Source organism: Oenanthe melanoleuca, chromosome 24, assembly GCF_029582105.1.
Source record: "Oenanthe melanoleuca isolate GR-GAL-2019-014 chromosome 24, OMel1.0, whole genome shotgun sequence".
Classification (NCBI taxonomy): Eukaryota; Metazoa; Chordata; class Aves; order Passeriformes; family Muscicapidae; genus Oenanthe; species Oenanthe melanoleuca.
In genome coordinates, this window is record NC_079357.1 from 3,409,652 (window position 1) to 3,425,497 (window position 15,846).

Sequence of the window (15,846 nt, forward strand, 5' to 3'; positions counted from 1 at the left end):
ATTTGGAAAGAATGGGTTTGTGTTTAATCACACCAACCTCAAACCAGTTCTTTGGGCTCTTCCTGTGGCCAGAAAATGCAAAGGCAGATATAAACTTGGGACTGAAACCCGGTCTCGGGGTGTCTTTGTGTGTGTGTATACCCTGCTGAAACAAATCTCTCCCCAGGAAGAGAGCATGTGTTTCTGTTTTTCCCTTTGGGAGAAGAAGAAGCTGTCCTCACCTACGACCTTGAGGGTGATGCGAGCCCACTCGTACTGCCCAGCGTTCTTGACCTTGCAGATGTATTTCCCTGCATCACTGGACTGCAGGGAGATGATTTGCAAGGATGCATCTCCAGCAAGGAAATTGGAGGTGAAGGAAACTCGGCCCTTCTGCTCCTCGTTCAGGTCATCATAAACACGGCCCCCAGAGTAGGTGATCACCTGAGGAGCAGAGCAGACACTGAGTTAGAATTTTATTTTCACACAGAACAACAAATCCAAGCATTTCTAGGAGCTGCACATCCCAGGAAACAAACCTGGGGTTCTACCCTGAGAATGATGCAAAAAGTGTGTTTATTGCTGCTGGAGATTTATACTGGGCACTTATACAAGTGTCAAAACAGGCATCACTTTGTGCCACAGCTCATCAAAGCAGTCTGGAGGTTTGGCTGTGCCCATTTGAGTCACTGCAGACCTAATTTTTATAAGGACTGAACTGCTGTGTTTTGTACTGAAACCAAGGATTTGAAAACTGGGCCTGCAAAATCCAAGGTTATTTTGAAAGCCTGAAGGGCACTTCTGAACTTGATCTAATGAGGACTGACTACATAAAAAAAAAAAAAAAAAAATCCATTGTAACACAACCTGTTCCAACACAGCACGTGTGGATATCAAATAACTTTTCCACACTCTAAATCAGCTCTGTTTTCTAAACACTGCTCTCATCACCAGAATAACCTGCAGCGATCATCACAGACGTGCTGTCAAACCCAGGGCTGGCAGAAAAAAAGTGATTTTCCCAGCAAACCCACCGCTTTCTGCACGGTCTCAGAGATGTGCAGCAGCCACTCGATGTCCAGGCTGCCCTGCTCCAGCAGCCCCAGGCGGTGGTGGCAGGGCAGGGTCACGTTTTCTTCAGCCACTCTCTTGAATTCAGTCTGAGCCTTGCACAGCCAAACAGAACAGCAAGCTGGAAAACAAACACCAGTGCTCAGAGGGCAGGGTGCATCTCTGCTCTGATTCCAGAAAACCTGGGATTGTTTGGTTTCTGCACTGACCTCCTGGAGAACACTGCTTTTGACATGAGGCCTTGGAGAAGGATTCCAAATTTGAGTGAGTTAAAATCACAGGTGTTAAATAAAAAGTTAAATAAAAGTGTGTGATTTCACATTTTAAATTTGAGGGTTTTATAATATAGTCATGGGTATGGGACAAAATGGAAGATTTGGGTCGTGTCTCCTTTTGATGTTCTTCCTTCTTCATGGTTTCAGGCAGTAGTTTCTGTTGGACAGTCAGTGCTGCACTGAGGGTCACAGGAGTTTGGTTATTGGGTCAAAAATATAAATAATATAGGTGTTAATTCTCTATTGGACTGTTTAGCTTTATGAGATCTTGTAGCTAACTAAGTTCACCTCAATTTTGCTCTATTCTAGCTGGTGGCAAGAAGTGTTGCTGGACTTTCTGTGCTTTTGATAAAATTTAATAAACAACCAACCCTGAACACGAGAAAATTTTTCTCCTTGTTTTTCAATCCTGGCTCTGAGTGAAGACAGAAGAAGCTCCAAACAAGCCACCAATTAAGTGGTGCAAACACCACCCTGTTACAGCTTTTTGCTGGATTCGCTCTCTTTTTCTTCACAGCATCCAAGCAAACCCTGAGCTCAGCTGCCTGCACAGATTGCAGCTGATTGAAGGAGACATTTCTACAAACCCAGGCATTTTCACACTGGTACCTAAAAAACCAGCAGATGGCTTCACACTCCAGAGCTGTCAATGCTCCAGTGGCACCCACAGCCTCTGCACACTCCAAATTCCAGAAAACCTCCCCAGCTCTGCCCTCACCTCTTATTACCCGATTTCAAACGCAGTATTTCCACCCAAAAAAGCTTCAATTTACCTTTCATCAGTCTGACAAAGTCTTGGAGTCTCTTCCCTAACACCAGATGATATTTATTTAATTTAGAAATAAGAAACCAGACTGGGAAGAAGGGGGTTCCAATTAAGAAAAGCATGGAATAAGTAGGATTGGGAAGTAAATTTGAAAAAAAAAAAAAAAAATATATATATATGGGTTTTCAAAAATGGTTTGTCAGGGTCTAAAATAGAAATAAAAAGGGAAGTGCCAAGCAAACCCGCTAGAGGGAAGCAGAGCCCTTGCAATGTCAGACAAAATCCCCCAAAATGAGCTTGGATGCCCTAGAACAGCCCAGGAGATGATGCCCGCAGGGAAATGGGATGTTCAGGCAGCTCTGCCTTAGGCACTGGCTGCTCGAGTTTTGATTCTGCATCCATGCAAAAACTGGACAAAAATCCACCATCAGTTCTTGGCTGTGCCCATCTCCAACTTTTAAATGTGGACTCACCATGGAAAGTTCAAACTCAAAACTGACCCACGAGAGCAGGGGAAGGGAAAGTTACAGGAAAGTTACATTGGGGTCAGGGATCTCCCAGGTCAAAATCAAAAACTTTCCCAACCAAATTTCCATGGGGCACCAATGCCATTTGCTTTGGGTGTAAATCTTCGCTGGGCACTGGAGTTGTTCTGCAGTTTTGTTGAACAAAACAGTTTGCAGAAACCCTAAAACCAATTTTTTTTTTCCCTGTGAAATGAAGTGGGAGGAAATATTTTGCTTCTTGGGCCAAATCTTGCGAAACTGCTGAAAATTGGGGAAGTTCAGAGCACTGTGAGTCCCACATGTGACTGAACACACAATCCTGGGAGGACAGAGCAGGAGCAAAAGAGGCTCCAGTTACACAGGCTGGATTTATTACTATGCTTATAATATTATTATACATTATTTATATATTTTTATGCTATTTAAACAGCGGATCCTGAACCTTCAAGTGAAAAACAGACAGAAAATTTACATCCAAGATGATTCTTCCTCATTTTTTCCCATTTCTTCAGGACCAACTTTCAGAAAATTCCTTCTCCCCTTCTCAGATCTGTTACCACCATGACCATCCCTCAGCGGCTGAGATGTGGATATTTAATTTATCCTTCCCAAATATTTTATCAAGAATTATCATCTATTACATTAAATACCCAGAATTTTAGGACAGGTGGAGCCTTGCCAAAGTTTCAGCTCTGCTCCTGAGCTGCTGGCAGTGAAAGCTCCTTTCCAGCCACGTTAGCTGCTTTCTTTAAAGGGAAAAGTAATCCCGTTTATCCCTGGATTCGCTGCTCCCAAAGCTCCAGCTGCCAAATGCAATTAGAGTTCCTGCTTTTCCCCGGAGCCCGCTGCCCTCATTAGCGCCACACTGCGACATCACTGATCAATAACCTTAATTTAGGCACCACAACGGGGACATTCGCTCCACATTTGCAACATTTTCCAAGCCTGTGGAGCTCTGAGGGTTCCTGCACAACCTCGCAGGTGTTCTGAGTTTGGAAGCTTAGTCCTGCTCGGGTTTTTTTGTGTGAAATTGTAAATATTTTGCTTTTTAAGGCCGAGTTTTCATTCCTTTCTAGCTCAGGCTGGGTTTAGCAGAGCTCACACCTTAGAGGGATGCTTGGTGCTCCCAGGAAATATCTGTGGATTTGAGGAAGAGCCCTGTGCCTATGAACTCCTGTAATGGGGAGAAAAACCAGGGAGACATCCAGTGGAATAGTGACAAATTCCTAGAGCATCCCTTTATTTTTCCAAAGAATCAGAAATAACTTGGAGCTGATTCATCACTGAACCAATAACCAAACTTACACACCGTGCAAACTTTTCCATAGCATTATTAGAAAAAAAAAATCTTATTTAAACCCCTCTGATTTGTCTCTTTAATCATTATTAATGCTTTACCAATGCCTGAAAACTCCCACAGGAGTTTAAGTTTTGCAGGTTCTCTAGACAGGAGTCTGACTTTATTTCCTTCCAGTCACCCATATTTTGAAAGGAGGATAAAACAGCCTCTTACAATAACTCAACATTAGAGCCAGGTAGAGAAATTACCCAGAAAAAAACGCCAAGAGCTCTCAACATGAAGAAATCTGACATTTTCCACAGTTTGGGCAGAGTCTCACTGCAGCAAACAGATGAAATTGTGATTCAGGTGGAATTTATGGCACATGAGAGAAAAAGGAGCCACAAACAGATCCAGGTCCCTTCCAGGTTTTATTATCCAAAGAAGAATAAACTCCCTGAAGCTGTATTTGTGTTGCTGAGACCTTGCAAGGACAGTGCAAATAAATGAGATGGGTTTAACCATTTCCCCCTCCCCAGTTAAGTTTTATTTAAAAGACTGCCAGGAATACAAAGGGATTTATGATTTATTTATCCCTTTGCTCTTCCAAGCCTCCCCTCATGAAGCTCCACAGCCCTGGGTGGCCTCAAAGGCTGGATCCTGCACACAGTGGATGACAAAGGGGGTGATTTTCCCAGAAATGACATCCCAAGCAGTGCCACATTTCTGCAGGCTCCGCAGTTCCTGCCCAACAAACCCGTTCCCCCTTCCACATCCTGTGGGCAGCTCTGTGTGCTCTCAGGAATTTGGGAATCGCTGCTCTTGGCTTTACTCAGCTCCTGTCCCATGACTCCAGGAGGAGGTGGGATTGGTTTTGCTGCTTATCCCAACTCTTTTTGTTCTTTTTTTATTTATTTATTTAATTTTTTTTAAGTATTTTGGAAGCGCTGGCCTGGAGGCTTTGGGTGGCAGAGCAGAGGGGAGGAGCTGTGACCCTGTGTGACTGTTCCCTGCATTGTTCCCGGGACAATAACTCACAATAACTCACCCCACACCCCGCAGACCACGACAACCCTCCTCTCATCCCTCCCCATGCCAAAATCTCCAAGGAAAACACAGCAACAAAGATTTTAATAGAGCCCAAAGCCATCCAGACCGTGCCCAGGTTGTTCAGGGGAAGATTCAAAGGGGGTTTTAGCCCTCTCAGCCCTTTCTGCCTTGCACACATGGCAGAACTTAAATTTAAAAAAATAAAATATGGACAGCAGGCTGGATCCCTCAGCAAAGATGTCAGGCTTGAGGAATTCCTCAGAAGTCATTTCAACATTTTAAGGACTTCTCATTGTGAGCGTATGTCATCAAAGGGTTTGGATTTCAGCAGAATCAGCCCTTTGAAACGGGAAGGAGCAAGCAGCAAATGCTGAGGGAGCTGAGATGTGTTTGGCCTTGTCACAACTTCTGTCCCCCCAAAGCAATGTTTCCATGCCTGAATCCTTCCAGGATCCCACATTTTCACATCCATGCTGTGCTGCAGCCCAGAGTGTTCCCATACCCATTACAGTTATATGTACGTACACACACCCCCACGTATCCCAACATCAAATATACATTACCAGACAAGCAGAATCAAAGGGGAAATAAATGCTTTGCTGACATTTTTATTTGTAGGCAAATTCCCATCCTAAAAGCTAAAGAGCTTCCAGACTTAAATCTTTCATTAGGTTCAGAAGGTTTGAATTAGGGAGCAATGTTAAAAATAGATTCTGCTTTTTAAAAAGTAATAGGTTGTGCTGTATCACTTATCTGCTGGAATTAGGAGGAAGAGCCTAGAAAAGATTCAGAGAATCAAGATAAAAGAAATGCACAATAATCCTTTGTAAGCTTAGCCCAGGCCATACCTACACCAAGCTCACTTAAAATGTGAATATCCAGAACAGGTTCTCAAAACTTTCAGCTTCTTCAGGGACATCTGTGCAGTTTGTCCTTCAGCAACGCTTTTTAGGATTTATTTTGGCTTTTTCTCAAAGTTGAGATTTGCAGCAGAATATTCCTGGTGTCCAGGGAGGAGCAGAAGTGCAACCTGTAATTTTCCTGCAACTCCAGACGTCGGAAGTGACTCAGGAAACACCTGGAATCTGCTCTGAGGAAAACTTTCCCCCACAGACCAGCAAGAGCAGGAATTGCAGAGGTGACCACACAGAGTTTGTGCCCTGTCTGAACAATTCTCAGCTCACTGTGATGGGTGCTCTGCCTGCTTTTGTTCATCAGGATCAAAACATTTCCTGGGTGCAGGTGTGACAGCAGCAGAGAGCAAGCCCTGGTGTCAGGGCACGTCTCGTCCTCCCTGCATCAGGAACTGTCCCCTGCAGATGAATTCTCCAGTTCATCATTCTGTGGAATCCTCCTAAAAGTCATCCTCACATCTGTCTGACTCCTCTGAGTGAAAATGGGATCTTTGCAAGAAGGAAGGCTTGTCCCTGTGGTTCTGACTCACCCACTCTTCCCAAAATCCATGCTGTTGGAACAAAACACCTCAGTGCAAGCAGAAATCCCAGGCTCTAGCTGCTCTGAGCCAGACCTGAACTGCTGAAATACTTCATTTTAGTAAAAACAACCCAAATAAGCAAGAACTTCCTACTCAAATCAGCCCAGAGAGAAAGAACACCCACAGAACTACACCAGAGTTCTGGATAATCCAATTGCCTCACTATTTTGTGCTAAAATCAAAGTATTTAAAAACAGACTGTGTCCAGATTAGGCAAAAAGGACAAAAAACCCAAAAAGGACAGTGTGCCATGCTGCAGCTCTGAACTCTCCCTCCCACCAGGAATCTGAGACGTTTCACATCTGCTGGAGTCTCATCTTGCTGGAGCCTTATAGGAAATGATTTACCAAGTTCCTCCGTGAAATAACAAGAGCTAACGAGAAAAACCCTGAGCGTTTTGCAATCAGCAGATTCAGAATTTGAGCTGCTGGGGCAGGAGGCTGAACACGACTTTTATGGCCAAGGAATTCCATCTGGAGTGAAACTTGCAGGGCTGCGTGCGTGACTGGGAGCGGGAGCAGTGAAGTGCCGAGGACGCCACAGACCAGTCCCACACTCTGTATTTAAGGTTCAGTGGGCCTTAAAATTAAACTTTTGAGAAAGCAAACCCCTTCCCCCGCGGGTGCTGCTCAGAGTGATGACAGACACAGACGCACAAAGGCTTTCAATGTCCCCTGGGCTCTCTTCCCCAGTTTTGCTGCGGGTACAGCAGGACGAGGGAAAGCTGTGTTGTTTTATCCCAGAGTTATGAGGAGAACCCAGAAAGGTCGACAGCCCCACTCCTGCTCAGACCACAGCAGTTACCCTGACAGCATTTCAGGCCAAAATAAACAGCGAGCAGCGTCTCCTTGCAGACAGCTCTGCTGCATTCCTGGCGCGGGGAGGGGAGGTGGAGGCGGCCGCATCTCCCCAGGGCCATTAAGGGAGCGCAGCCTGTGCCCTGGGACATCTGCTCGCTGTGTTCCTTGGCTGGCACACACCCCCAGGCCAAGGGCTGCCTCCTCCCAGAGCTCTGCAGCTCCCAGGGAGCACAGCCTGCTCCCAGCACGCTGCCTGCAGCCGCTGCAGGAATTTGGTTGTGAAGTGAAAGCATCCCGAATACCAGAGACACCAGATAAGAGGCAGCTCCCCCTCCCTGAAACCCTGAAACGGGCTGTGGTGGAAGAGAGAGGTCAGCCCAGCCCAGCCCCATCCACACGGCTCTGCAGAGCCCTGGAATTGGAACCACATGTGCTGGGGCTGGGGGAGGCTGTGCAAACAGGGAGGGAGAGGAGAGTCCTGCACGCCGCCTTTCCAAGTGCTGACGTGGAGGGTTTGGAATTGAGGCTGCAGAGGAGCGAGCAAGGCCCAGGGAGAGCAGAAAAACCAGCACTGCACACAGCAAAACTTGGATTTTAGAGCTTTGCAACACTGAGCAGGAGTGGGGCTGGAATTGGGCTGGTGATGCTTTAGCAGCAGAAATGCCAACAGTGCCCAGCAATCCTTCCTTTGGAAATTTGGATGGGCACAGCCTCAGTGCACACCCTGTGTGAGTAAATTCTCTATTCCTGCTGTCTAAACAAGGTGGTTCAGCAAATACCCCCAGCAGAAAGGGTTCAATATTCCTCAGGGAAATCCTAAGGACTCCTCTGTGGATTAAACACAAGTGAAAAACTAATCCTGCAGCACCCAGTGACCACATACAACTAGAAATCATACGGGAACAAAAAGGCAAAATTCTGTCTCTCAAAATGCCAGACTTGACTTTCATCACCAACCCACATTGAATCCAGAGCCTGGAGAGGTTTGGGAATATCAGAGCACAAAACATTGAAGCATTCCCTCAGCCAAGGAGCTTCCCAGGCAGCCAGCAGCTCGGGATGTGCTTTCCTTTCCCTCACTGCACTTCAAAAAACCCAGTGCAGGCAGGAGATTCTGGCTTTCCACCCCTGGAGACTCCAGAACAGAAAACAAGGCTCCAGCACTGCATCTCCCAATGTAATGGTTCACAGAGTGCCTGTGCACAGCAATGTGTGAATCCCTCTGCCTTTGGTCCAGGCAGTTTTATCAGGGAGTGGGACCAGGTGTCTCTGCTTCCAGCACCAGCTCAGCCAAGCTTTTCAGGATGCAGCTGGGAGTTTGTCAGTGCAGATCTCAGACTGCTGGAAGGAAGAAGAACTAGTGGCTGGCTGATATTCCCATTTTTTTCCCAGGCATCTTTGTGTTGCTTTGTGTACCTTAAAGATTTAAAGGCAACATTCCATCCCTAAGCATCAGAAATTTCACTCCTTTCACCTGGTTTCAAAAAGATAAGGAGGAAGAAGATGGTTTCAGTGATAATTTCTAGGATTTCTTTTGTCTGAGGAATACTCTTAGGCCTCAGTCTCCCAGGGAGTCTCTTGTTGCTGTCAGTTCAGAGACACAAATGAAGGCACACAGAAATGAAGTTCTCTGCCCAAGGCAGACACAGAGCAGAATCCAGAATACAAACCCAAAGAGACAGCAACAAAACTGTTTTCAAAGCAGTATTTGTCCATCAGATCTTCCCTCACCCATTTTGAAATCCAAGGAGAAGGTTGCATCAGCTAACTCTGAAAATTGAGGAGATTGGAAGAGACTTGAGACGTTGATAAGGATTCCCAATAAAAATGTTACTGTGCTGAGGATTCCCTCTCCCTTTTTATCACTTTGCATCAAAGTGTAAGATTTTAATCAGAAGGCAGTGAACTGGTTGTGCTTTTCTGCTGCTTGGTGTCCTTTAAATTCAGTTTGTTCTAAAGTTGCCCAAGAAGGCAAACTCAGAGTATTCCCAGGTGAGCTTCATCCCTCCCTGCAGGAGGGAATTGAGGCAAGAACTGGGGAGCTCAACCACCCCAGTTTGCTTCCTTTGCCTCCATTCCCTCTTGTGATCCTGGAAATTCAAATAACCGCAGGTTTGCATCTACAAACCCCACAAAATCAGCTTTCCTGCAAGAAATTTGTATTATTGCTGTTTGCTGCTCCAGGGGGGTTCATTTTGTCTTTTTAAATTCCTGGTGTTCTGGAGCCTGAATTGCCAGGAGAAGCCACCAGAACATTAGGCTGCTGCCTGCAGCTTTCCCTCAGACCCCATCCCCAGCAGGGCTGGCTGCAGTTTTAAGGCCCAGCCTTCACTCCCTGCTCAGCCCATCCCTGGTACCTCCATGGGATGTTCAGTTGTGGGCTCCTAATTGCACATAACAGGCTCTGACATCTCACTTACCCACTACAAGCACCACTAATATGATACAAAATGAATGCCTAATGTATTAACACTCTGTCACTTTTCATCTCCACTCAGCCTCAAACCCTCGGCCACAGCTGCCCTAAGGCACAAAATGAGCAGCAGCAGCTCCTCCCCATCACCCCCACAAGTCTTGTAAGGGAGAAGTGAAACTCTGCAAGACTTCAGAGATGGAGCCAGGGTGCAACCTGCAGGGGCTGAGAGCAGTGATGGCCACTCTGATTCCTTTTGGGGCCACCTGAAAACAGAGACCAGGCAGAATAAAGTGAATAAAAGCAGTTCTGTTTATTGAAGTGCATTCATTTAGGGCAGACAAAGCCCCCCAGGGGCTGCACCCAAAATGGACAATGGGTCACAGGTTTCACACTTTGATAAGTTTGGTCCATTTACATTCTGGGGGTCTCAAGCTGCACCAGGGGAGATACAGATTGGATATTAGGAAAAAGTTTTTCATGGAAGGAGTGATAAAGTACTGGAATGATCTGCCCAGGGAGGGGGTAGAGTCACCATCCCTGGATGTGTTTAAAAATTAAAGTCTGGATGTGGCACTTGGTGCCATGGTCTAGTTGAGGTGTTGGGGCTGGGTTGGACTCTATGATCTTGAAGGTCTTTTCCAACCTGGTGATTCTGTGAATTCTGTGAATTTAATCTTCCAATTACAGCTTCAGGTAATGAAGTCATTTACCCCAAGTTTGCTCCCCCAACTCACTTTTGTTTCCATCTCTCAGGCCTGAGGCAGTGAGGTGTCCTTGATTGCCAGGCCTGGAGAGGAATTGTTGTGTCTGCCCAAAATGGGAGAGCAGCAGCTCCCACTGGATATGGAGTTTGGAGTTCTACACTAAAGAACTGCAGGGTAGCAAATGGATGGAAAATAGAAAAGCTGAAATCCTGAGGCATCAGCACTGTCAATCCACTGCTTGCAGCCTCTTTCTCCTCAATTCTATTGTAGACAGGATCAATTCTTATGTATTAATCCAGAGGTAAGAAAATTAAGGAAACCTCATTCTTTAATCCTCATCTTTCACTGGCTATAGTATGAACCAGAAATTCAAGTTTTTAATTCTCATCTCTGAGGTTCAACTCCCTCCCTGCACTTCCCCTGGAGTCTGGCACAGCCCTGTACCAGCTGCAAGCAGACTCTGAACAGCTTTTCTCTCACTTTTTCCACTGTGAGCAGGGATTGAAGCATCTGGACATCACACTGAGCTCTCAGAGTGGAGGTGGAGCTCGAAATGCACTTTGTGAATCAGCACTGCCAGTGGGGATTGCTGAGGAATGCAAACCCCAGTGGGAAGGCTGGAAGGGACCCCCAGCTGCATTTCAGGGATCAGGAATCTCACAGGGAATTCCTGCAGCTCTGCACAGCCTGGGAGCTCCCACTGCACTGAGCACTGCCTGTTGGGGAGGCCCTGTGCTCCAAATGATCCCAAATCCCTTCCCAAGAACATTTACATGCCAAGGATTGGACTGAACACTGTACTCCTGAGAACTTTGAAATGAGACAAAACACAACTTGGAAAGAATTCTCCCTTTCCAAAGGGGAGCACAGCAGCTCTTGTAACTGAGAGCACTGCACAGCTGCTGCAAGTGATCCCAAAATTCAGGAAAACTCAGACAAAGGAAACAAGGAAATGTTATTTAACAGGAACATTATAGATTCCTGCATATTTATATTTATATTTATATTTATATTTATATTTATATTTATATTTATATTTATATTTATATTTATATTTATATTTATATTTATATTTATATTTATATTTATATTTATATTTATATTTATATTTGGTTTTGCTTTGGGTGACCCAAGGTGTTCTGCAGTGACAAGAGCCAGAGACAAAAGCCTGAGGGGTTTTCTGCCCCCAAGGGTTCCAGCCTGGGAGCTCAAGGCCAAATTCCAACTTCTGGATCCATTCCTCTTGACAACAGCCCACAAACCTAAAAAGGACATCACCATCCACAATAAAAAATGCAGCAACACTGCTGCAGCATAACAAAATTAAGAAATATTGAAATTTTTTTTGCTTCTATCAAAATTTTGAACGATTTAAAAACATCTGAGAAATTATGTTTGTTGGGTTTTTTAAAAATCATGTTTATTGGTTGGCTTTGTGCTTTTACTTATTCACTTAGAAATCTGTGCAGTGTTATTGTTGATGTATCAAAATGCTGATTGTTAGAAGTTCAAAGCATGAGTTAAGTCACCAAATAAGATGTCTGGAAAAGGTATAAGGACTAAAGCAGAAAGTAGCTCCATTGCCCTTCCCTCAGAAAGAATCTCAAATTACAACTTTTCAATTCCAATTTTAGCATCCTGTCAAAAATACAGGTGAGAAGACTGAAAATAAAGCTTTGGTATTCCTTGAGGTAAAATAGAAGTGTTGGAGGGGGCAGAGAGGGATGATATTGAGGCAGAGAGCTCAGTGCAGCACTCTGAGCTCACTCCTGACCCTCACATCCCACTCTCACTTTTAGGATGATGCTGGAAGGAAGCAGATGTTCCTCCTGCCCACCACGGGCTCCCCTGCCAGCAGCTGAGATGTGACACAGAATTTTCATGTTTGCAAATACCAAGGGTCCTGCAGAGCCAGCGGATCTGAGAGCCCGGGGCCAGGGCTGGGGGGAACCCTGGCGCCTGCCAAATGTTCCTGTGACCTTTGCTGGGAAAGAGCAAAGCAGTTCCCTGGCACAGGGAAGGGATGCCCCGAGTCAGGCTGGGCAGGAATTGGGGATCAGCCTAAAAAACCCCTGGCTAAGAGCTCCAGCACATCACAGAGCCCTGGGGAGGCAGCACGGAGCTCCCAGGGTCTGAGCAGGGTGAAAATGGGATTCAGGCAGCAGCTGAAGCATTCTGCTAAGTGGATGTGAAAAGGTCAGGGATCTGCTGGGGAAACGCTGCAAAGGTCAGGTGAAGGTGGAGGAGTGAACTGGGGGCTCCCAGCACCAGCTCCACCACCAGGCTGGGTGTGCACCCTCCTTCCCAGTCCATCTCCCAGCCTCTGACACCATCGAGAGGAATCAGGGGTTTGTCTTTACAAATGAGCTGTGGATCTGCTGGTGGATAAAACCAGCACTGAGAGATAAAAGAAACTATGGGATGGATTCCACTGATTGATGAATAGGAAAAGTTATTTGCCTTTACAAACAAACTGTAGGTTCACTGATAAATGAAATTGGATATTGAAAGATGAAAAAAGCAATGGGGAAAAACTGTGAATTCTATAAGAATGAAAAATGAAAAGGGAGGGTTGTACATTAGAGGGGAATCTCAGGTGTCAGGTGTTTGAGAAGTCTGTGCCTCTCAAGTACCTCAGCCCATGGGGAAAGAGAGAGGGAAATTGGGATAAAAGGAGGCTGCACCCTCCAAAAATTGGAGAGATCCCAGGGCAATGCCCCATGGCCTCTCCCTTTATTGGAATAAAGCAAAGAGGACTCCTCTGTCTCCTTTTTGGACAGAAACCTCTGGTGTTGGTGGGTTAATTTTCCTGACACCACCACTGAGCTTGCCCCATGCTGTGAGTCACACTGAGCTCCCCACCATGGCTTGACCAGCTGACTTCATCACCACCAAGAGGGGTTTTGGCTACAGCCCTGACTTATCACAAAGCTGATGCTGAATAAATATTGGAAAGCAGAGGAGAAAACAAAAACCAGACTGCACTTGGGGACAGCTATTTTGGATTTTGTTTGATCAAAACCTCATCTTTCAGATCCACTTTTTGAGGACAATAAAGTACCTTTAACACCTGCCATAAACTGGGCTTTCAGTTTTATCAGAAGTGCTTTAGAGCCTCAGGAAGGTCAGAAGGAACCTCCCAAGAAACTCCAATCCAAACAAAGCAGACTCAGTCCCTTGGTCACCTTTTTGGCCTTTAGCTGGATTCATTCCAATATTTTTCTCACACTGGGGAGTCCCAAACTGGGCAATATTTTAGCTGAAATTAAGAGAACTTTAAGCCCTGATGCACAAGTTGGGTTTTCTGGACAAGCTGCAGCTTCTCTGATCTCACTTCTGTCCTTTCCAATCTGTGTAAGAAAAGCTGCAGTGCCTTGGGGGGGAATGTGTAAAACTGACAGAGGGAACAAGAAAATTTAAGGAATCAGAGCCAGACTTCTCAGAGGTGGATGAGGGAATCCCAGACAGATTTTAGGGGAAGAAAATCACCATGAGAACAGTGAAGCACTGGGAAAAGGGCTCACAGGTTGTGGAATCAGCACCCTTGGGGCAGCTCCAAACTGGGCTGGCTGAGCTGGGCCAGCTTTGAGCCAGACACCCCCAGAAATCCCCAATTTACCCTGTGACAAGAGGCAAGGCAAGTCTGGAGTCAAATGAGAGTCAAATCTGAGAGGAATGTGGGATTTGTCTTTACAAATGAGCTGTGGATCTGCTGGTGGATAAAACCAGCACTGAGAGATAAAAGAAACTATGGGATGGATTCCACTGATTGATGAATGGAAAAAGATATTTGCCTTTACAAACAAACTGTAGCTTTGCTGATAAATTAAATTGGGTATTGGAAGATGAAAGAAGCAATGGGGAAAAACCATGAATTCTATAAGAATGAAAAATGAAAAGGGAGGGTTGTACATTAGAGGGGAATCTCAGGTGTCAGGTGTTTGGGAAGTCTGTGCCTCTCAAGTACCTCAGCCCTTGGGGAAAGAGAGAGGGAAATTGGGATAAAAGGAGGCTGCACCCTCCAAAAATTGGAGAGATCCCAGGGGAATGCCCCATGGCCCCTCCCTTTGTTGGAATAAAGCAAAGAGGACTCCTCTGTCTCCTTTTTGGACAGAAACCTCTGGTGTTGGTGGGTTAATTTTCCTGACAAATCCCATTCTTTAAACCTCCAGCTTTCACTGCAATTTCCAAACTGCCCCAAGAGGCACAGAAAGCTCTTCCCCCACTCCAGAGAAGTGCCCCAGTCGGTCTCAGCCACAGTGACAGCCCAGGCAGCTCCCACCAGGGAGGAGGAATGAGCCCCAAACCAACCTGGGTGGTCTGTGGGATAGCTGAGCTCAGAATGTGAGGAATTCATCCCCTTCTCTGCTGAAATTTGATTAATTCAGCCTCTTCCCCCGTTGAAATTTGATGAATTCATCCTTTTCTCTGCTGAAATTTGATGAATTCAGCCTCTTTTTGTGCTGCCAGTATCTCAGCTGTCCCCACTTTCACTCCAGGACCAGCTCATTCCCATCCAGAACGAAAAATAACCAAGTCAGTGAGCAGACCCATCACCTGATATTGTTTTATGATTCTGCAAATACAAACATCCATGAAGTATTGAGGTTTTCCCAATATTTTACTTGGGCAGCACTGAAATTTCCAGTTGCCAGATAAATGACTGTTAATAAACCATGAACTGGCCACAAAGCAGCACAAAAAGAGGCTCAGAATGTGCAAATAATAAGGTTTTACCTTAGCAGAGTATCTGATATTATTGAAAGCTTTAATTTAACTGAGGCAAGAATTGGGGAACTCAACCACCCCAGTTTGCTTCCTTTGGCTCCATTCCCTCTTGTGATCTTGGAAATGCAAATAACCCCAGGTTTACATCTGCAAACACCACAAAATCTGCTTTCCTGCAAGGAATTTGAATTATTACAATTTACTGTTCTAATGGGTTCATTTTGGCTTTGAAAATTCCGTGTTCTGGAGCCAGAATTGCCATGAGAAGCCACCAAAATATTTGGCTGCTCTCTGCTGCACTCATGGGGTTTTTTGCTGGCTTAAATTCTCTAGGAAAAGCCATTTTCTGTAATAGGAGCTGACACAGCTTCTCCCCCTTGCTCAAAAAAGGCATTTTCAGGGAAAAATCCCAGACAAAAGCACTCTGGGCTCTGCTGCTCTCCCTCAACCTTCACCCAGGACATCCCTCTGCAAAACTGCCCAAAAAAAAGTCTCATCTCTACCTGGTTTTTGCTTTCCAAATCCAGGAACTGGGGATAATCTCACAGGGAGGATTGTTGGGGTGTCCTGTGCAGGTCCAGGAGTTGGAATTGATGATCCTGATGGATCCCTTCCAATTCTAAGCCTCTCTCAGGGATGTGGGAAACACCAAAAGGAAGTAGAAAATTGCCCAGGAAAGGAAATACTGTGTTCAGTAGTGCCATTATTTACTGATTTAAACCTCCTTATTTTCACTTCATTTTTCTTGCATAGGCAAAGACATCTCACAGTGCCACC

General features: G+C 45.5%; 1 protein-coding gene across 3 annotated transcripts in view; it reads right to left on the reverse strand.

Annotated features, from left to right (window-relative positions):
- Positions 1-15,846, reverse strand: part of CLMP (CXADR like membrane protein) — a 46,219-nt gene that overhangs the window by 9,241 nt on the left and 21,132 nt on the right. For all 3 annotated transcript variants that reach the window (XM_056509745.1, XM_056509744.1, XM_056509746.1), the window contains 2 exons: positions 1,014-1,171; positions 222-423 (listed from right to left, as the gene is read on the reverse strand). In XM_056509745.1, the coding sequence (XP_056365720.1) occupies positions 222-423; positions 1,014-1,171 (360 nt within the window). The remainder of the gene's footprint in view (positions 1-221; positions 424-1,013; positions 1,172-15,846) is intronic.